The sequence below is a fragment of the Agelaius phoeniceus genome, chromosome 7 (genome assembly GCF_051311805.1).
Source record: "Agelaius phoeniceus isolate bAgePho1 chromosome 7, bAgePho1.hap1, whole genome shotgun sequence".
NCBI lineage: Eukaryota > Metazoa > Chordata > Aves > Passeriformes > Icteridae > Agelaius > Agelaius phoeniceus.
The window spans coordinates 36,371,010-36,394,669 of NC_135271.1; the positions used below are offsets into that span (position 1 = coordinate 36,371,010).

Genomic DNA, 23,660 nt, shown 5'->3' on the forward strand with positions numbered 1-23,660 from the left:
ATACCAAAGACCAAGGTGGGGAGAGAGGTGACATCTTTCTCATAGCTCTAGTTCTAAATAATATTGGCAATGTCCAAAAATACAACCCCTGGTCTTGGAATAACAATCCAAAGTAATCCACTACATATACCCTCCTGAAATGCATATAATGGAGATGGGAGGAGCCTCAGCAGCTCAATCAGCTACATTAATTGATAAAATAGACTTAACCTTAAATATCTATATTGATTTTGTCTTCCCCAAGAGAAAACTGCTACAACACATAAATAAATGAAAGTAAAAGAGAAAGATTCACTGCATCCTCCATCCTCTCCTAGAATGCATGAGACAAAAAATAAATCATACTAGCCATAAGGTTAGTCATGCTACTGACTGTATTAAGGGGTGGTGCTTCGATGAGAACATGCTGTGGGATAGGAAGAAGAAGAATCAAAAAGCTTATAGGCAAGTAAGACCTCTCTGGTATCCAAAAGTGAATGTTCTTACTTCAGGTTGAGATAAAACAATCTGCAATTCCTATTGCTATATTGTACTGATGTGAACCATTAACTGACTTCAGATTCTGGTACTTATGGCTATCATTAAACTCATCTGACTTAATCTATTCCTACATAATTATGGCACCATCTGATTAGCTACAGTTGGTTCATTAAAGCAGGAAACAATTCAAATCCTTAATACATAGCCAGTTTGAATCCTGTAGAATTAAAACTTGGGCTCTGACAAGAGCCCAGTGGTGTAGGGCTAGAGTTAATAAGCCCACCTGGATCTCAGCCAACCCCTCAAAAAACCAACATGGGTATCACTGCTCTGCTTCCCTGAAACCAAGAGTGCAACACAGATGCATCCCTCAGTTGCATGGAAAGCTAGCTCAAGTCTGCCTGGGTTTGTTAGCTTTAGGCATTCTGCATGAAAGCTGACATTGCTGAGCCACAGTCTTTATGCTCCCTTTCTGCATTTCTCAGGCTCCATGGGCCCAGCAGAGCAGATGGACAGGACCAAGAAGGACCCCCTGGTGCTGTGCCCATCCTCCAAAGCCCACTGCCCACACTGCTCAGTGCACTGGAAGGTGAGTAGGAAGGACCAACATGATTAGGCTGCTCAGCAAGGCCTGCTGTGGGGCCTGGATATCCCTTGGGCTACCTCTTTCCACTTAAAAGCCCATGTTTTCCCACTTTCCACCTCCATAACAAGCATTCACATATGCTTTGTGTCCACGTAGCCAAACTGATTTCAGAAGAGCAGCATCCTCATAAGGCAAAGCACAAGGCACACACAGAGCCAAGACACCATCTACTGTCATGTTAAAAAGCACACACAGGCAGAGTCCCCACAGCATGTTTAAGTTATATGTTGCTTATGGTGCTGGAACAATTTGTAAACAAGGAAACATTCTAGCTCCGTGCTGCACCTAGCTAGTTATAAAGAGAGAATTACTTCTGGAATTATTAAAATTTACCTTAGTATACCCTATTGTGGAAAAGAAAAGAGAGAAAAAAGAGGGACATTTATTTTGCCAAAATACACATCTGGCTTTGATCCATAATATTACAGAACACATGCTTCCAACTGTGATTTTCTTAACAAATTGTTACAGCATCTTACATGAGTCAGTAAACTTATTACAGTGTTAGCAGAAGCTGCCAAACTCTTACAAATTCAGAGCATGTGCTCAGATAGAAATTACTTAATATTTGCCAACATCAGCCAATTTGAAAAATGAATTCACAGCATGTATTTTGGGAAACAGTCTTGGGACATCTTGTAAACAACGGGTGACATTTCACTTGCTGCATTTTTAAAAGTACAGATGCTGGGAGGTTGAATTAATACTTATAAACTTCTATAACTTTTGTAATCAGAACTGCCAGATATTTGCAATTTTCTTGAAACAGAAACTAGTCAGACTTTAGTTTTAAACTGAACCGATCAGGTTTGCCAATTTTTCTTTAATCTTATAGTACAATCAGATTTATTATTAATACCAAAACATTTTTACATAACACCCTTCATCCTTACACATCTTCAAAAGCCTTGCAAAGCCTTTCTGTGCAATTATACCTCCACTCATGATACTGCCAATTTCAGGACAGAAAGCAGAATTTATTCGAGTATTGACAGCAGAAGTACCACAACAGTTCTTCACAGAGGATGCAACTCCCAACACAGTCTCAGGTTAGAGCTACAGCAACAAATGCCAGGGATATTCCACAGTCATGAAGGAACCAACTACAATCAACTTTTAAATTTTTTGATTGCCAAGTGGATCTGTGGCAACCGATATTCAGCAGTCCCATCTTTTTCTCTAATACCATCTACATCTCTTCACTTCCAGCAGCCCCACTTCTCCAAACAACCAAATTCCTCCTAGGTTCATGCTATCATTTACTGAGATTAACTGGAACAAAATGTCCCAGGTGAGCATGGAGAAGACCAACAATGTTCAAGTGTCTAGGAGAGGCAGGTCAAACATAGAAAGAAAATTGTACTAGAAATCCTGACAAGGTTTTGAAGGGAAGCTGATATAGACTGTGACCTCCATGCTGAGTTTCACTGAAGGTTGAGAAGTCATTTACACTGGACACACTATTATAACCTGGATCCTGTAAAACAATTTTATTTTCTTTTATCCAAGGTCCATCTGCCTCATAATTGAAATGACAGCTACTTGTGCAGAACTTTACCCTTAACAGGGCTTATCAAACTCCAAATCTACTTAGACTCACATGCTGCAAATGAACTTTCCTTTTTACTGCAGAAAATCAGTAAGATTAAACTGTATCTCTTCATTTCCCTCTAGGAACCATTCTGAAAGGAATGCTCAGGAAGGAATCTTTCAGTTTTAAAGATAATGAAGCTTACCAGAAGATGTGGCCTCTCCCTCCATATGATTCCTACCATAGATGGATACCAGGATTGATACTCTGTGATTCTGCATGCTAATGGCCTTTCTCTAATCAATGGCACCAGCACATGACTACCAAAGCCAATTAAGTGCTCCTCTCACTTGCACACTTGCACATACACAGAACATCACTCCACTGGCTATGAAAGCAAGTGGGCATTCAGATCTAGGAAAAAGGGGATTCAAGAATTTTATATGAGACTGCAGTAAGAATCTTCTTGGTGGAAACTTGGTATATGTTAGCTACCCCAAACAGAAAAGAAAACAAACACAAAAGCACTACAAATAGCTGTAACTATTTTTATGGCATACACTGATGATGTTCAGCTCTCCAATAATACTTTTAAACACTGAAATGGTCATTTGGTGTTTCCTACCACTTTGCTGAACACACTGAATTAGAGCTGTAGGGAGATTTGAGTCCCTCTTTTGTGTCTATGCAACCAGCACAGAAGATCCTAGAGCCTCTGTGTACAGCAGCAACAACTCTTCTCTTAGCAGTGTGCATTCCAACACACAGAACAGACCTAGGGATAGCAAATCCAAGTACAGGTGAGTCGCCCATACCTTGGCAGCAAGGCAGACATTTGCTATCATGGCTGCAAATGCTGGCTTTGTGCAAAGCCAAATTCTTGCAGTGGCTGGACTCAGTAACTCTGTGGAAACAACTGCTGAGCAGCTGGCAGAGGAGTTATTTTCAAAATATGCTGAGGATTGCATCCATTTTCTAAATTAGAAGAGTGTGGAATACAAAGATATAGTCTGTAAGTCTTCCATTTTTTACTTACCTGGAGGTGTAAAATCCAAAATCCCAAGCAATGAAGTCCTTTATCAAATAGTGACTAAGACTAGGAACTAGGTTTTTTTGTTTGCTCTTTTTAATTTTTTAAAATCAATTATCCTAAATCTGCAGCTGCTTAAAGGCCCCTTAGTTACTCTGCCCCTTTTAAAAACTTGGGGGGAGCAAGATCTGATAAGAATAGGCTCTTTTTACCAGTTATGGCCACATTTGTTTCAGGATTTTTTTTTCTCCATTTTTATTTCCATGGCTTTCAGGGCAATAAACACTACTGCCTTCACATCTCAGTACTCTTCATCTTCACAGGCCCACCACTGCAGCACCTACCCCTCCTCAGCTTACAAACTTTCACAATGTTACTTTGCAGAGAAACTTTCTCAAGGAAAGATGTAATATCGTGCAGAAAGAAGAAGGAAGAGAAAGCCTCCACATTTTGCAACAAGGCAGCGCTGTGTGCAGAGCGCCACTTGGCCCTTTCCCAGGGCAGTACCTTCCTGGCGTCGCAGTAGCGCAGGCCGAAGGAGTGGAAGAGCGGGAAGAAGCTGGGCTGCACGGCGGCGATCTGCGTGTACAGCTCCGCGGGCCGCGACATGGCCGGCGTTCCCGAGAGCAGGATCACTCTCTTGGCAGCCTGGGAAAACCAAGCAGGGCATCGTTACCATACAGCTTACAACACACAAGAACACAGGAAGTCACCAGAGTCCTGAAAATAAATCCCAGACCCCCCCGTTCAGGTGCCCTAAATGGAAGAGTGCTTCACCTTCACCTATCGCTGCCTGAAGACATTCATGCCCAGTACTTCAAACTTCCAGGGACACGCAGTTTCTTAATACCCATCCTCACACTCTAAGAGAAGGGTACATCCATTTTTACTACAGTACTTTCTGAATCAGCATTTACCCACTAGACACATCTTATGCCTGGCTCAGCTTTTCATTTGGCATCAGCTATCCCAGGAAAATGACACACCCTCGCAGGTACATCCCCACCTCCAAAATAAATTCTCTCAGAATAAACCTGCCACAGCATGCCACAAGCAGACTGTCTTTCTCACAAAAGCAGAAGAGATACAAAGAAGAAGGATTTTTTTCCTTACATCTTTGTTTCATTTTTTAAAAGATTATACTAGCAAGGAGAAAAAAATGAAGCTCTCTGATGCAGGGCCAGAAGATCTGACAGCCAATGGTGAGTGTAGGCACATCTGGCTGGATACTAGAACATGAGAGAATAAATACAAATCATATAAGATTGTAAAATGTGTTGTAGAGGAGACAGGAAGAGGACAGAAAGCCTGCATCCAAAGTAGGTGCTCCCAAAAATCAGGGGCAAAAATTATACTTTAAAGTAGACTCTCCAAGATACACTTCTATCTCCATGCCACCACTGTTACCTAATTCTATTATTAGATAAAAGCTATGAATTTCTACTGCTGTAAATTCACATACTGTAGTTAAATTACACGTGCCTTGCAATTTCCTACATGGTTTAATGCAGGTTCATTAAAATAACAAAGAGATTGTTGAATGACATCTGTACCAATAGCTCATTCACATTTAAATGAAAAAGAAAATTAAATTCTTTTATCATTTCACTGAGATCAACAAGTCACCCAGATCTATTCAGCTGTTTCATCCACTTACCAACCAAATCTGGTGGAAAAAGAGTTCCGGAAATTAATTCAAGACTTTATCAACTATTTATATACAGGTTGTGATCAAGGTGGGACCTGCTTTCTCCAATAGTCCCTACTAAACAGATCAGAGGGAAATGTGATCACCACCAGGATCAGACAATTCCCATGAACATTTAAAAAAGCAGAATAGTTACTGAACTAAGTAAGAAGAGAGGTCAAACCTTTGAGCATGTCAGAAGGTGAGAGTTTGCACAAGACAGAGGTGCTGATGCTACTCAAAAGAGGAAGGAGTCACAGAAACCAGAGATACCAAATCCCATGAGGAAACTGATCAAGCAGAAATTAGGTCCTTTTTAAAAATAAGGTAACAGTAGAGGACAACTGAACAGAACCTAGACAATATCTGACACCTTGCAGAAACCTTTGAGGAAGAAACTGACACTACCCTGAGAAATCTGCTAAAAAGCAAGACAAGCAAGTCCCACAAGTGCAAGAACCCTCCAAATTAAACTTGTTCCTCATGGAACAACAGAAGGTAACTGCCAGAAAAAGGGAAACATGAAGGCAAAGGAAAAAGGAAACATGGGATGACAGACATCTCATGTAAGAAAACTCTGGATCAAGCTAAAGCAAGAACACACTCAAAGCAGAGAGAGACATAATAAATGCAACATAAACCCAACTGTGTTGAAAGGGTTTATGCCATTCTCAAGGCTCTTCTTCTCAGAGGGTGTTCCCTGGGAGCTGCACAAGAAGAGGCTGGAACACTAATTCCCCAGTAGTTAAAACAATTATTCAGGCTCCTTCCCGAGTCCCTAAATAGGTGTCAAAAGAGAGGATGATGAAGTTGCAGGTTATTTGAATTCTAAACTTGTCCAGCTGCTGTTTTGCTGTGTGGAACTTATTTCTGAACAGAGAGGGTATTCAACTACTGCAAGCTCTTACCAAGAGCTGTGACATGTCTTCTAATTAACTATTTAAAGCAAACTGAAAAGTAAAAAAAAAAAAAAAAAAAAAAAATCAATAAAAACAACAACAATAAAACCAACCAACCCCCAAAAAACACTAACTCTACAAGAGCTGTGAAGAACTTCAGAAATTAATTCCAGAAAATTTCATGGAACATAGGTGGTCTAACTCATTATCCCAAAGGTCCCTTTCAGTTTTAAAACCTGTGACAGATGGAGCTCAAGAAAGAACAGAAGGAAAAGAAATACCCTAGGACGACAAATTTCCAAGTGTTGAAGGCTGACTTAAATTCTGGATGAAAGAAATGGCTTTGATTCCCATTTCTTTTTCTAGTGGCAACTCATTTTGAATAGATGCCAATAAAGATTTGCTCCTGCAGAGAAGTCTCTACTGATCACTGCTTAATTCTTGTTTCCTGCTGAACCTTCTGTGCTGCCAAGAGTGAGCACGTAGCCTCTTTCTTCAAAGGTCTGTAACAATAATATGGAACAATGCCACAGAAAATGAGATTGCAGGGGCCAGAAAGGACTTTCTAGCAAAATCAGATCTTGTAATCAATTGATACATATTTCCACACAGATGAACTAACATTAGCTGCTCAGTTGCATTTAGGCATGAAGTTCACAGAACTGGTGGAGACCTGGTCTGAAGTTTTCATTTATTAAGTAGCCTAAGACAAATGTGGCTTTGTAGCATTACAAAATACACCAGCAAGAATTAATTCCACAGCTGTGAAAACATTTACAAAAGTCACTTCTGAAAGTCAAAGAATAATTTATGAAATTATGGCACTTACTCTAGAGGTCAAGACCCAGCAACCAACGATTGAAAGGGGAGTAGGTGAGGCAGAGGGGTTATGTGACAGCCAAATAATTGAACACACAAAGAGCCTCATTAACATACAATGACTGTCTCTGTGTTAAATGGATTTCCCAGCAGGAGCTCTGCCATATGCTATCAGACTGACATACTTTTTTAAATAAGTGTGGCTGGTTCTGGCTGTACATTTACTCGTGTCCCCAGTTTTTGCTTACTGTGTCATTTTAAACTGCTTAGCTTAAGAATAGCTTATCCTGCAAAATGAAAAATCTGAGAAGGACCATAATAAAATAATCACCTGATGAAATAGAAGATGTGGTAAAGGGGAAGAGTAGCAGCTGCTTTCATGAGTTTGTTTCTCTACTTCGGCAAGAGATCGGGCTCCGCATTTCTTAAGATGAAATTATTCCAAAAAAATATAAATACTTTTCCCTATTGTTAACTGACATCTAGACAGACAATGTGTGTCAAACAGCAGTGATAAGCTATGACTGAAGCAAATTAAACTGCCTTCCTATTCCAAGAAGGAAAAAAAATTTGGAAGGTAAGAGCAGATCTGAAGATGAAGCCCTGAGGGTCCACAGCTTCTTCAGTTCCAAGATGAACCTCCTTCTCTCAGCAGGTGACAATAAGGAAAGGTTTATTTATCTAATCCATACAGATTTGTAGCACCTAAAGACAGCTGCTGTTTATTTCCCAACAGAAATAGAAATTTTTGTGTTCCCTCCTCACCTTCTACCTTCAGCATGGACCTGTTTCTCTCCACTATTTTTAAGTTGCTCTATGGCAGCAAGCATAAAAGGTTTAGATTCCAGCCACACAGTGTATTTGGACTCCCATAGCAAAACCAAAGACCTTTAACCCTGCAAACATCAGGATGTGTATCAGACTATTAAATGGAACAGCAGCTCAATGGGAAGAGTCAAATTATTAATATTATCCGTGTGTTGGAGAGGAGTGCTCATAGAAACCACAAAGATTATAAGAACATGTAACGCCACTGGAATTTCTGATTAGATAGTACCTTTTATTTATCAGTTTCCAGTGCAGTTCTTCACTACTTATTGTAATGCTTAAAAAAAACCTCACCCATTTTCCATTGGGACCTTCCCTAGTTTCCATGCCTTGCAGTATTCCATGCAATTGCATGCAGCACCTTGGCTGGTGAAAATAAGTAGAATCCTTTCCACTCTGGTCCCCAAGAGATCCTACTACAGATCAGTGAAAAACTTTTGTTTTGTTTGTTTCCTCTCCATCCACATCCCTGAGGCCTTGCTGGTTTAAGGATATTGGTAGTATGTATGCTGACTCTCTTATGTTTACGTCTCCAAGCCAGTCTAATCTTAGAAGCAGAAAACAAAATGCTTACAAGAAGTGCAACACTATTGACACTTTCTGCCTCTGAGGGAAGCAGATCCAGGGCAGAGGTGAAGGGAAAAAACAGTATTGTCAGTATGCCTAGGAGAACTTAGTCCCAAACAGAAGACTACAGAAAACAGCAAGATGACAAGCAGGTCCTATTACCAATTGACACAGCTTTGAGTTAGGGGGAAGGACATGCCAGGCCTAACGAGGCCTTTTGGTGACTCAACTACAGCCCAACAGTATGAAGCTATTCTCACTTTGATGTGCATGGAAACAAGACACAAAGATCACTTTGAACACAGCAACCTCTGGCCCCTGAGTACGTGAGAGCTGCTGCAGCTGGGGACAAATCTCAGGCAGCTGCTGGCACAGACCTGCTGGTGTGAAAGCTGGCTGACTTTGAAAGCAGCATTTCTGCCACATGAGCAAACATCAAAGAACTGTTTTCTACTACAGCTTTCAATCCATCCTTCTCCATAATTCTGCAGGGATGCACACTGACTGTGTGCAAACTCTACCACCTCCTTTCACTGAGGCAGACAGAGCATTCTCCCCCATGTACAAGTCTGCACACCCACAAGTTTGCACATCCAGTGGAAGATGAAGGGAATAAGATATTTGGCCTAAACATCTTGCTGCTGCTATTTCACTCTATCTTATTGTTCATGCAATTATAAGTTCCTCTCAAAGTTCTGTCCACTAACAGTAAATTTGGCATAACACGTCTGTATATTTACTCTAAACTAATGACAACCTGGGATAAGCCATGAGGCAGTGAGCACAGCCACTCCATACATCCAGCCATTACAAAATTTCTTCCTCTGTCTCAAGCAAAACTTCTCTCAATCTCTGTCAGGGTAGCAGCTAAGTATGTCAGAAAAGATACCGAGTGGTGCACACACAAAATTTGCAGCTTTTGTTAATATTAAAAAGATGTCTAAAAATCCCCAATGGGCAAACTTAGGTGACATGTTTAATACATGGCTTTGGTTGACAATTCCATACCACACTTGCTCTGCAATATATACAAGAGAGCAGGAAAAGATGAATTATGACTGGCTAAAAACACCATTTTGAAAACCTGTCAATATCAGACATAAAAACTAAAATAACGCTTTAAATGCTGTAACAATGAGATAAAGATTTGAGAGGTGGAGATGCAGTTTGGCTATCTAACAAGACAAATTAGAAACTAATATCCAAGGTATGTCATCTTTATTATCAATGTACCAATTTAATCCAATTATTGTGCAGTTCTGTATAAACACTTGCAACAACTTATGTATTTCATTTATTATTCAAATGGAGAAGTCGAAAGTGCAGATTCTATCAAGATAAAAAGAATTAATTAAGTATGGATAGAACTGAAAAACATTTCTGTCTCCAAAACATTTTAACTTAGATATGTCCAGTGTCCTTATGGACTCATAAATCTTTGCAGCATGTAAGGGCCAAGGATCACATTTCTTAAGTAATTTCTTTTTTTTTGGTCCCTAAAAGTCAGTTCAAGCTTTTATACTTTAGGATATTGAGATCCTCATAGGAATACCAGCAACTATGGCAATTTCAGATAGTTTAAAGCAGTATTATGCTAACAGTCAGAAGTGGCAATGCTCAGAAGGTAGACAAGGCATGCATTAGCTCCAGGGCCTCTGGTTACAGCACTGGCACAGCTGCACACTGTAACCTTAAGGTAGGGACTGGGGTACCGGAAGCAGTTTTCCTCTCAAGGACTTGCTTATACAGTTACACCTTTTTCTGTTCTCTTCTAAGAGCCCTACTGCTGCTCAAATCATTTTAACATAAAGAAGGCAAGATTAACAATATTATCCTCAGCAGCACGTTTAGTCACATCTCTTATTCAGTAATTTCAAGGTATCATGTAAAAGAATGAAAATACTCCCAATTTCTATCCTACTGGCTACTTACTATAGGTATCACATAGTATAGTTGTTAGAGTCAGTATTTAAGTGATGAAAGCTCATGATGTTTTGGGAGTTCTTTCAAATACAAAAATATTGGTGTGATGTGTTGTGCCAGGAGTGACCACAGCATCACTCATTAGGAGATGAAGACACAGCTGGTAAAAGGGATATTTTTTAGAGCAAAATGCCTATGTTGGAAAGCAAGGAGAGAAAAATGGCTATTACAGCAAGTACTTCAGAAATTTTAGTCAGCAACCAGGCAAACAGAATTTACCTGAACATCTAACACAAAACATCTGGTACTGTATGCTCATTGCAGGTGAGATAATGCACCATGTTTCATATGAATATGAAACTCTTAATGCTTTCAGAAGACTGAAATTCAGTTTCAGAAGCATCAGCTCTCAATTCTTTAAGACCAGTGATGTGACAGCATAAAACTGTAAATTCTCAGGAAGTGCATACAGGCAATTAACCTCTGCCTAACAGCTACCATCTTTCACTCTCATATCTTGCAGCCTGCAAATAATTTTGACAAGCTGATCCTTACAAAGCTTCAAGTAGCAAAGGATGAGGCTGTTTTTTGAGCATTTTACTCAAAATGAGGGCGAATTTGTTATTTTCCATGATTTTCAGTCATACACCCTAATTACTGTATTTCAAACTGCTCACAGAATTGGACCTCCCACTTAAGCTTCCAAGCATTAAAAGCCTGAAGTGATTTGAAAACTAAGAGAAGAGTCAGGCCTTTAAGGAGAGCAACCAAGTTATTCAAGGACAACCATCTTCATCAAGCCATTAAGAATCTTGCATATTAGAGGTGGTTGCTATGAAGCCATCACAGATCAGATCTTCTCTTTATACATAGTGCTGGTTAATTGCTGAAGAGGAACTGCATCTACCTTCTTCCAATGTACAAACCCTGCAGTGTCTAGAAACTACCCCTAACTTTAATCTGTACCTGTTAGAGGCTACCAGGGTGAGTTTGATTCTTTGATCCCAGGACAACAGACAAACATTAGAATTTACATTTCTCCTGGTATCTTATAATTGACCACTGCCTCCCTTCTGTGGGCCACTTGTCCCACTAACATCACATTCTGCCATTTTCCAGCAGCTCTGTACATGTAACCAGAGGGAATGCTCCTAAGCCCCAGCCACACAAATACATTGGAAGCCTGCAGTAACAGTCTAGAACCCTAAAACCAGGGAAGGGCCCTAGGCAATGCCATTCTGACATGCAGCAGCAATCTGTGTACCAAGAAGTAACTGATGATGATTATTTTCATTTAACAAGCTATTTTGACACCACTATATTCTGTCTACTCTCCCTGAATACATTCAGTAAGTTCTGACATTCTATTCTCCCTGTCATGACAGAACTCATCAGCAGCACTACCACAATTATATCGAGCTTTTGAAGTTGTTTTGTTAGGTTTTACCATCTGATATTTGTATGGAAACAAGTGGTAAAGCCAAATTTCAGTCTTGGATCTACACTATTACCCAGATTTCCCCTTAAACACCAAAAGAATTCAGCTGCTGGCTCCTAAACCTGCTAAGTGGAGCTACACTGCCCTGGGAGCCTGAGGTTAGCAATCAGAGCTTTGGCACCCAGCATACACACCTTGAGTAGAGGCATGGCAGCTTGGCAGCGTGCAGTTTTTGTGTTCTTCAGGAAATGAGATTCATCCTGAAACAAAACAAGCATGAAAGCAAAGTCAGTTCAGATCCATAGTCAAAATGCAGGTTACAGAACAAATTCCCAGTGTTCTCAGCTATCTAGCATTAGAGGCCTTTCATTCAGGATATTTCAGGCACTGGAATAGTCACATTAAATTCTAAACAAAAAGACAGGATGCAGAGTAGCAGGCTTCCTGCACTCAAACCTGCAGCTGCAATCAAATGGAACAAAATCAAACCTTGCAGGCATGAATCATAAATGAACACCAAAAAAAGTGAGCAGAGGGGGCTGGAGAGGGAAGGAGAAAGAGGAATATTATTTCCATAACTGATACTCATTTGCCCCTATGTATCTTTTAAATGCAGCAAACATAGGAGGCCTATACAGTGCCAGTTCCCTTAATAAGGGTTAATGCAAATGATAAGGAAAAAAGAAATCTAATTAAGATCCAACTGTTCTGCTGATAGGGCTCACCAGGTGGGTAATAGTCTCCTACTCCAGACATCACCCTCAAATGGGCTTCACTTCTACTGCTATAGTAAGGCAGAATTTAAGGCACAAAAAGAGTTGGCACCCTCCAAGGGTATATTCTCATCTTTCCATGTGTGTAGAAACAAGCATGCAAAGACAATGTAACTGCTCAGCCTCTCAGGCACAGCCTTCTCCCTCCCAAATAACAAATAAGCTACATTAATTTTCCCAGCTACCAAAAGAAGAGTGGAAGAAAAAGCAGAAAAGCTCAGCACACAGTAGGACTACTCTCATCTGTAAAAACCTACCAAGGGTCCAAATTTGAACATATAAACACACAGAAAGAACATCTGCCATTTCAGGGCTGGTTAAAAGTTCCAAGGCAGTAGCCTCAAGCCTAAAAAAATAATAATCTGCATTTCCACCTTGACAGAATGTTTAGTCAATGTGTGTAGGAGACAAAATATAAAAATGAAAACGATCAGTTCCCCCATGAGTAGCTTGGTCTCCAAAGAACTCCATCTATTACCACATTCCCATCTGATGCTGAGAAACAGAAAGACTAATATGTTCCAATTGTCATGATCTTTGGGCAGGTGTGTGTGTGCTGAAAACCAGACTGAGAACATCAAATACTCATAGTAAGCTACAAATACACTTTTGCTCTCTATTGATCCAAGCTGGATTTGAAACACTAGATGTTTTGAATTTTTAGTAACTGAAATCCAGAAAAATGCCATTTACTGTGGCTCTATAAAAAGATAAAAACTGGAATTTGAAGTAATTTACAAAAGAAACTGTACAAATGATCAAAGAAGGCTTAATGCAGATTGTCAGTGGAACACAAGCTAAGGGAGATGTTTTTGATGCTTTACCCACATACTTGATGTTGAAAGGTTATCTGGTTTACTGGATAAACACTAACACCACCCTGAAGTCCAAGACTTAAGAAGATACAATTCCATGACTACTGTATTGACACACCACATTAAACACTTTTCTCTCCAGCAGAGGACATGACCAAGCACAGTGGAATCAGAGAGGCACCATAACCAGTAAAAGTGAAAACACAGCCTTAGGAAGCACAAAGGAATTAAACTCTACTAGTTATTTCAAAAGGTTTCAGAGAAACCTCATGCTTGTACTCATGAAGACAGCTGTGATTACAGCCACAATTACAAGATACTTTCAGTCCTAAATAAGGCCCACTTCACACTTCTTTGCTGTAAAAAGGCTACCCCATTTGCAGCATACAATTAACCTGAAGATTTTCATGTATCACTTACAACAATAACTACTTGGAATGTGCTCTTAAGTTGCTTGTCCATCCTGCTGAGGAGATCAAAACTGATGATGTTGATCAAGCTTCCTGTTAGGTTGTCTTTCCCACTCACTATGACATTGGTGCTTCCTGGACTCAAGGATGGAAGCCATCTGTGGAATGCCTGGAGGAAGAGGAAAGAAATTAATTTTTTTCTGGTGCTTATCTTCTTTGTCAAGATCCCAAAGCACTACACAGAATATCCTCATGAATATTTAGAGCATGGACCCACCCCATCCACCATTAGACATCACTTTGGAGCACAGTAAGGGTAAGCAGCCTTCCCATGGCAACCTCCCTGGTAATGGGAAAATCAAGAACAGAATTCAGGCTACAAGGCAACATCTACTTTATATAGCAAGGAAAGCTCAAACCCTATTCCTTCTTACTGGGGAAAAAAAACACCAACAAACAAAAGGAAAACAAACCAACCCCAGTAATACCCCAAAAAACCAAACAAAAATCTGATCTTTAGTGGAAATGTGCATAACTTCTTGAGAAAGGTACCTGCTATGCTCAGAGCCAGAGAATACTGTGACCACTGCTTACAGTAAAATTTAGTTTTCCCACTCAACAGGATACCTATAGCTATGAAACACAGACTTCTAAGCAATAAACATCTATGACTATAGCAATGTTTACTCCATGGTGAGGGTGAAGTACAACTCGTCCAGATGAACAAAACCCTTCCACTACCTCCTCTTCTTAAAAAGACCACCAAAAAAAACCCCAAAACCAAAAAAACAAAACCAAAATGAAAAGATCAAGTTGACAACACACCAGCTGCTCTATGACAGCAGCTGAAATTCATGTGGTAATTGTCATTCAATCAACCTCTTGAAATGCTCCACACACCAGAGCAAGATATCCTCCCCCAAACCCATCTGTTAGCCAGACCACCCACCCTTTCCCTTGTAATTCTGTCCCCAGTGACACCAAGCTCTCTCCAACATTTCAGTTCTGCTGATGTTGCTCTGCAGAAAACTGTCTGGGCCCATCAGGATCTGGTCCCCACAGAAATGTAACCAAATGGTGATGATAAATGGCATCTCTGTCTCTAGGAGCTTTGCCTGTTGAAATCCCACAACCACAATCATTCCTCTTCACTGTTCAGCAATCTCATGCAGCAGCAGGAGCAGTGAAAAGTGAGCTTCTCACATTTCTCAGTATGTGAGAAAGTAACAATGAACTATCCTTCTCCACTCACTGAAAGCACCACCAAATGAGCAAATGTGCAGGCAAGGTTAGATACCACCCAAAAAAGGATGTGCTTGACACCACATCAGAATTTACAACAAAGGTGGCAGCAAAGGAAAGTACCTGGAAACTCCTACTGTACTGCTCTCTCCTCTTATAAAGGACATGGGAACAATTTACACCATAAAATTGATCCTGAACTTTTTATGGGGTGCTGACCTTAGTCCACAAGAAGTGCTATGAAACTACACTGTTAATTGTTTAATTTTTAATGCTGAACTCTAAATGCATATGGGTGCAACACTTCAGATCCGAGAGTACCTTGTCCCTTCCCATGGCACCTTGACTATAAAGTCACTCAGTGGCCTGAGCAGAAAGCCAAAATACAACACTGATATTGCTAAGATGAAGAAAATTTCTGCTGATTTGGTTCCAGAAACACCACAAAAGCTTGTACCATTACAATACAACACATCTGTACAAGAATGAACTGAGTAGATTACAGACTATAATAAATTTCACCTTCTGAATTTCTGTGACACATTTTTCTTACGTCCACATCCATCACATACTCAAAAATCAAGCAGAGCTCTAAAGCAAGTGTCCTAACAAAACATCTCCTACAAGAGCCTCCTGGGCAGCTGGGAGTAGGGGAAGGAAGAAATTAAGCACTCAAATTAAAAAAAAAAAATAAAACAACTCGACAAAAATGCCTCATATTTCTTAAATCTCCTGAAGCAGAATGTAGAAGTTTATTTGCAGTTGCCCAATACTTCAGGAAACCTAGGCACAAATTGTTCCTGGTAGATATCCCATGAAGCAATGGATTCAGGTTAGGGGCTGTCCCACAGGTCTACAGACCTTGAGATTTCAAGTATGATGAGCATCACCCCCTTTCTCAGTAAACAACTTTATCTTCTTTTCACCCTGCATTTTGTTGCACTACTGGATAATAAAACTCACACCAAGATGCTCTAACAACCTGGTTATAGTATAAAACCAGTAAATCCAAATCAATACTTTTCTCATCAATGCCACATTCCAGGAAAAGCTAAACTCCCACCTCCTCCTTCTCTGGAAAGAATTCACTGACCTAAAAGCTCTGTCTCACCTTTTTCTCCCACAGTGAACATTTCACTAGCCTATGGCAACCCAACAGCCTCAGTGTACAAACTATGGCAGTGATTTATTTCAAGACACATTTCTCAGCCATACAAGCTTTCTTGGGCTTTGACCAACATTAATAAAGGACTCAGGGGAGTCAGCAGCATACACTGGACAGGCCAAAAGACATATTATGACAGACAATGATGATGATAATGGGGCTTTTTGAACAGAATGGAGAATCCTAGCATCTGGGACTCTGTTCTAGCCAAGGAACTGGCAAATACTGCTATGATGAGCACAAATACCAGACAATTGCTTGAATGTAACTATTATCTTTGACACTGATGAGTAAAATGCCCACTTGGAGCCAACTGACTTGCAGGAAAAAAGTTAACATAGGGTCAGAGGACACACTTTCTCTAGCTGTCCCTTTCCCCAACAGATCAGCTGGACTAAAAAAAGAAAATCAGCCATTAAAAAAAAAAAATTAGGCATATACCATACAGTCAATGCCAAGCATTTTCCCACCATCATCAAGTTTCTAAATCAGTACATTTTTTGGGGTTTTTTTCCCTTAATACATTCAGAAGTTTAACTTTTGCAAAGCACAATACAGTCTAACCATCCCACAGGCTCTTCACTGACCCCGTGCACATGGCCAAGCCCACAGTACCTCTGCCCAGGTAAACCTCACAGAAGAAGGAGTGACCACCAGCAAGGGCCATTCCTGCTGGTAATAGGCAGCAATGCAGATGGCCTGGATGGTCTTGCCCAGGCCCATGTCATCCGCCAGGAGCAAACGCCCCTTTCTGGAAATTGCAAAACTGGGGGAAACAGAGAGGGAAAGAAGAGTCAAGAAATGGGTTACTAACTGGCAACCAGGATGAGCACAAGTAATGACCAAGCCTCTGATGTGGATCACCTGGAAGTGATCTGGGTTCTTCAGTAAACCTGGATTTTCTTCCTTAGTCTTCATACAAATGAGCAGCTCCCACAATCTCTCAAAGCTTGGAAACTCCTTAACAGAGTGGTTCAGCTCAGTTCTTAGAGATTTTAATTTCATATGAGAAGTAGTCTGAAGACCTTACAATTATTTAAAGCACATTTTTTCCATTATATTACTCACATTCTGTTCCAGAGTTCATTCTGGCTAAGAAATTATTACTAAAAACAATAGCAATTTAAGACCATTAAGTACAGACTGTCTCCTGGATTGCATATCAAAATCAACAACTATTGATCATATATGATGGGGATAGGGACATTTAAATTTTTATCTGTACATATAATTAGTAATTTTAAATGGTTTAGGGCTTAGGTCCCATTTCTTGGTCCCTTCCCATGTGTACTTAGAATTCAAAAAACAACAACAACAGAAGAGATGCACTTGGGAAAAAAAACAATTACGTTACAAAATAAAAAAATCATATGACAAATATGTACATACTGAATCACAAGAGGGAGATCAGAGATGTATCATTTGATCAATTTTTTAGGCTAACAAAATACTACTTTCCACCTGACTCATGATGAATTCTATCTAGAAATAAAACAGATGTGTCACCCAAAAAATAATAAAAAATTCAAAAAAAAATCCCAAACAAACCATCCTATACCAAACAACCAAAAGCCCAAAGTGGCAGAGTGTATAACAGACCCAGACTCTAGAGAAATGCAGAGCCCTCCATGGACAAGAAGGCAATCTGTGCACCAATAAAAATGACACAATTCTAGACAAGGACTAGCACTTAAGAGCATGCAAAAAGGACATACTTCACACCTTCCCGCTGAAAGGGCATGAGGCTCATCACAATTTTGGAGTCCACTCCTGAAAGGTCAGCATCAGGAATGTCTGTCAGTGATGGAGATCTCTGGAGCTGAGCAGCAAAGGTCTTAATTACTGCTTCAGGCAGTGGCTCCACTTCTACGGACACAAGGTTCAGTAACACTTGCACTGCAAAGAAGAGAGCAGTTCATTATCTGAAGGACAACATACATACAACTTCCATTATGGATCTCAGGACACAACCCTCAACCTTGTCAAAAATATCATCTCCTATCCTGAAACAGCTCACAGAAATCATAGCATCATGCACAGGTGTCAGCCTGGCCTCTTCCCTAAGGTCTATTTCAGAACCACATGATGAATCACATTTCCTCCCCTCTTACTTAGACTTGATTATAAAAAACTGCAACTCTGATGCCATCATTGAGAGACGATTGCTACTAATACAGCTGGAGCTGGATTATTCATGCTGAGGGCAGCTTAGGGCACACTTTACTCAGAAGTGAAATACAGATTTGAATAAAAGAGCTCCTGAAGCCTAGAAAGCAGGAGCATCTTTATCTTAACCTTGGGATTCTGTACCTCTGAGGTGCCCACCATGCCAAAACCATCAGAAATGACCCAAGACAGTAACTTAAAGAATATAATTCATCTTCAATTTCGAAAACTCTCTTCTCCTCCTGTTCCCTGAATTCACACAGTTGGGTTCTGCCTCTACTTTACCACACTGGGTAAGAAAACAGGAAGCACCTCAAGACTCAGAGAAACAGCACTTGTACCACCAGCAGCAGCAGGCCAACAGCCATCCTTCAGGACCCACAGCACCTCCCTGCCCAGCTGCTCTTCTCCTGGACAGAAGCAGCTTACAGGCAGCCACTTCAGTTCCTCAGCACTTGTGTTCCTTCACCCATGAAGCCTCACAACTTTACCTTCCCAGTTCAACTAAAGGGATCCCCAGCACCCATTATGCCAAGACCTCAGAGCCTTCATCTTTTCATCCCACACATCATAACCAGAGCATCTAGCCAATTCTCCTCCTGGACAACCTTATTTTAGTCCCCTCCAGCAGCCTCTCTATCCCATCCCCCCAAAAATGTAAGTGTTTCTTTTTAATCCAACAGTTAATTTCTAAGCAAATTAACACCAGTTTTAAACATGCAGTGAGCTGTAACCAGGAGAACTTATTAAATAATTTTTGTCCAGTGACTATGAAATCAAAGACACCTCTACGCTAGGAACACAAATGCAGGGGCACAAATTTTTATTGCAGGAAGCAGCTTCCTTTTTTTTTTTTCTTTAATAGTGGTTTGTATATGAAGTCCAGAAGGCAAAAAAACCCTGCTTGGAAAAACAACTAAAATAAGAACTCACTATACCAGCAGTAAATGCACCAGAATTCAATTAGGTATTTTTGTTTCAGTCGTCTCCAAGAGGAAAACAGCAGGATGGACCCCTGCCATATAAAGGGGGAAAGCAATTCCAAGAAATATACATATGAAAAGATTTCCATTTGTGGTTGGGCAATGACCAAACTTTTAAAACTCTCTGGTTTAATTTATACTTCTTCAATAGCAGGAACTCTCTCCATCCAAAGAACAGCACAAGCTTGTTATTACACTCACAGACTGAGCTGTGTGTTAGCATAATTGCTACAATTTGCTCACTGATAATTCTGTTGCTATTGTTCTGTACATGAGCTGGGAGAGTGATTAAGATATATCTGCCACCAGCATGATTCATCCAACAGACAGTTTTTAGTGAAGTGACCTTTATATAAAGATGACTGAGCAACTAGGCAAAGAGACATTAACCTCTACAAACAGTTCCCAGCTAACAGATCTCTCTGCTGGAAATGGCATCCAGCCTAAATTCTCTTTTTTTAATTTTGATGTAGGCAAATGAACAGGCAACAAAGCAAATGCTGCTCCTCTAAAAGGCACGTGCTGGAATCCTCAAATGCCCTCACAAATTACACGCTGCAAGATTCATGGAATTATTTTCCTTTCCTCAAATCTGGGGGATTCTGAATACCTCATGTAATGTGTACAACTCCCAGCCAGCATGACTGATCCTATGACAGACTAGGAGGTGATGTGTCTGCTCACACTGCCTGGAACATGCTACAGGATCAGGCTCTTTGCATGTACAAAAGGCCTTTTGACCAAATTGTGAGCGATCATCAGCACTCACCAAAATCAGGAATGTCAACATCCCAACCCTGCAGTTTCATAACAGTCTCCTCCAAGACACACTCACTTGTTTCAAGACTTGGCCTTCCTACACAGCCCCACCACATGGCTTTCAGCCCTATAACCATTACTAATGTTATTAAGATATGCATCATAGAAGCAGGCACTTACTCAATTATTCAACACATTCTGGTATCCCATGGAAGCAGGAGCTCATGCTGGAGAACAAGTACTCTGAGAAACAGCATTTCACCTCTGAAAAACTCACACTTCCTAAGGATGTGCAGAGAGCACCTGGCTTATTATCCTTCTGGAACTTACCCCAACCAAATTCCACAGCCACAAACCCTCACATGAGCACTGAAGCAAACACAGCATGCTGACTGGGATGATAAATAATAGTTATAATCTATAAAACTTGTGTAATGCTATTCATCTCAAAGCACTCTATAATCTCAATTAAACATAAAAACCTGAGAAGCAGATGTGCTAGAAGCATGCTGCAGAGACTGGATGATTCTGCAAAGTTGCATCTATTAGGAAAAAAACCATACCAAAACACAGTTCTACATTTCAGCTTGGCAAGTCACAGTTTCAGCAGGATTATACAGATACATAAAGGCAAAAAGCAATAGACAGAAACTGATGCACAGGAAGTTCTCCTTCACTGGAGAAACACAGCTACTCACTTAGTTTGGGGTAATCCTCCAGCAGGAAATTCCACTTTCTGGTATTCATATCTGCAATAGTTACAACAAACACTGTCGTAAGTCTCTTTTAAAAAAAGACTGAATTCTCTGTCCATAGGAACATATCTATTTACCTACATCCTCTGCATTTCAAAACCATTTTAGAAGAACTGTTACCTCAATTTAAATCAATTCTCCTCTGTTTGCTGTCATGTTAAGCTGTTAGTTTGGAGAAGATTTAAAAGTATGACCACACATGAAATGGTGGTATCACCAGAGCAAGCCAAGATCAGCTCTCCTAATGAACCCATCTGCTCAAGGATTTTGGCAACCATTTTTCTTCACTGCAAGAAGGGATGAAGAATGTGTGCAAAATGTCTGCTTCTGAACCAACAAACTCTGACTTCAGTCAGTAAAACAATCACTTTCAGTTGTGCCTCCATACCCCAGAGTCGAAGTGCTCAGGAGGGTGCAGGAGGAAATTCATCAATATCCAACTTTAATGCCAGACCTATCTGGAAGGCTTATCCCTGGGTAGCAGCTGTGTGCAACACCAGGGAAAGAAGACTGAATTCAGAGTCAGGTGAAGGCAGAACAAGGAAGTGGGGCCCTGCCCAAAGAACTAGAGCTCCAGAATTTCTTCTCCATGCTGTCACTGCCTTTCTGTGACACCGCACATGTCACCTCATCACTGTGTCTCATTTCCCAAATTACAAGTGGAAAAAAAATTATATTTACTATAGCAATCTGAATGACAACATAAAAAGCACTCTACAGTTACACTTGCCTTGAAAATATTGGTAAAACTCCTGGCAAACTAAATCTGCTCAGGCAGTTGCAGCCACTGTACACCACAGTAAAGCAGAAGTAAGAGAACATCAGCTGCATTTGATAATAACGACAAGAACTTTGCATGGTCTCCATACTGCTGGCACACTGTCAGCACAACCCACCTCATTTACAGTATTTACAGTAAATGTCAATGTAATCATGCTGAGACCTGAACTATCACCTCAGCTAACAGGCTGAGGACATGTTCTGCCATGGGATAAAGTGCTGGACATGGATACAACACTAAACTAGAACTACAAGATCTGTTAAAATCTTCACCACAGCACATTCTCTTGTACTCTTTCAGAGGATGTACTCTTACAACCTCTTATCTACGAAGCAAGAGCAGTCTCAACATGGCTGTAATTACAAAGCAGACACAGCAGGAGACTCACCATAATTTCTGGAATCCATCTTTTTGAACACTGCAATCACTTCTGCAGAATACCCAATATCGACCTCAAATCGCAGGCGAGAGATGAGCACACACTTCCCTTTGACCAGGGCTGAGGGCTTCTTCCAGTTCTTACACATCTTCAAGAGGGATTTCACATCAAACCTACTGCCAACAAAATGAGAGCCTGATGCCAAGCCAACCACATTTTCTCCTTCCAGTGGTGCCAGAATTACTGATGGAAGTTGATTTGCTGCTTCCACTAGGGAGAATAGAGATATAGAAAAGAATTAATAACAAAGAACCCACACAAGTTTAAAAGGAATGATGATTTCCTGCTTTCATTCACAGGGACAAAGACTAGAGAAAGCAGTGGCCTGGAGGAGGAGGGTGGTGGGATTTTCCACAGAGAATACAGCAGGGGCAAAAGGAACATGTGACAGTAAATGAACAAGGGCCTGTCCAGCATCGTGATTGCACTAAGCTCCCTCTCTGTCAGCAATTCTAAAATGTGGCTCCCTAGGCCAGGGCAAGCAATCTTCAGAAGCACATTTAGCAGTAAATTGCACCCAGCTTACAGTGCTTTAACTCAGAAAATCACAGGGACAGGGGCATGGTGATCAATAGCATGTGTCTGAAAAGATGGGAAGGTGCTTCTGTAAACAACAAAGGAGAAAGATTTAAAAATCTGCCTCCTGCCTCATGTCAATATCTGATAAACAATCCATCTAGGAGGAATGCTGTAGGAAGGAATCTAGTCCAAATTCCTAAATCTCTTTTGTTACAATTTAAGTTCATTACCCTTTATTCTGTGTCTTACAGTTAGACTTGCACTTCCACACAGCCACTCCTGTCCTACCCATCACCAGCAATCACTTCTGACACAATGCCAGGGCATGGAGACTGGAGGGACAGCATTTTACTGATGTTAGCCTGAGAACACAGCTATCCACAGAAATAAACATGCCACTTGCCCCTGTGTTTCTCTGCCAATCCATACCCATGTGTTGCCTTTATTATTATAACTGAACTCTGATGGTTAAGAAATACTATTACTTTTTACAGCACCCAAGTAGTGAAGTTTGTGCACAAGCCTCCACCTCACAGATACTACAGTAACACAAAGATTCATGAACATCTCCAGAGTCCATTACACTCAAAAGCAGGGGACCATTAAGCACCCTCTGCCTCCAAGTATTTGTGGAAGGCAACTTCCCCTCTCTGTGAGATGTTCAAAATAAACCCAGGTGAATCCAGTCCTTTGAGCATTGAGCTGCACATGATGTTCCTCTCTGCTTCTTTTTAACTAGTCCAGAAAACTTATATACAACAAAAAGGTACAAACTTTAAGTTCAGTGGTCAAGATGTGAAAATGGAGAAAAAAAAATCAGACAATTTCTTCCCAATCAATTAATAAATAAACCATTTGGGTATCATCCAACCTTATTTTAAAATAAGTGACTTCCTGAATAAAACCAAGCATTTGAGATTTCCACTCCAAATAAAAAGAGTACCCACTGAAAATAATTTTCAAATTAGAGGGACTGGAAAACACCAATACCTTCTCCTCCCAATG

General features: G+C 40.5%; 1 protein-coding gene across 4 annotated transcripts in view; it reads right to left on the bottom strand.

The window, feature by feature from the left end:
* Positions 1-23,660, bottom strand: part of SMARCAL1 (SNF2 related chromatin remodeling annealing helicase 1) — a 35,370-nt gene that overhangs the window by 7,904 nt on the left and 3,806 nt on the right. For all 4 annotated transcript variants that reach the window (XM_077181587.1, XM_077181589.1, XM_054636533.2 and 1 more), the window contains exons 4-10: positions 22,086-22,346; positions 20,860-20,910; positions 17,969-18,149; positions 16,869-17,019; positions 13,857-14,015; positions 12,043-12,108; positions 4,195-4,335 (exon numbers count right to left, since the gene is read on the bottom strand). In XM_077181587.1, coding sequence (XP_077037702.1) covers positions 4,195-4,335; positions 12,043-12,108; positions 13,857-14,015; positions 16,869-17,019; positions 17,969-18,149; positions 20,860-20,910; positions 22,086-22,346 — 1,010 coding nt within the window. The remainder of the gene's footprint in view (positions 1-4,194; positions 4,336-12,042; positions 12,109-13,856; positions 14,016-16,868; positions 17,020-17,968; positions 18,150-20,859; positions 20,911-22,085; positions 22,347-23,660) is intronic.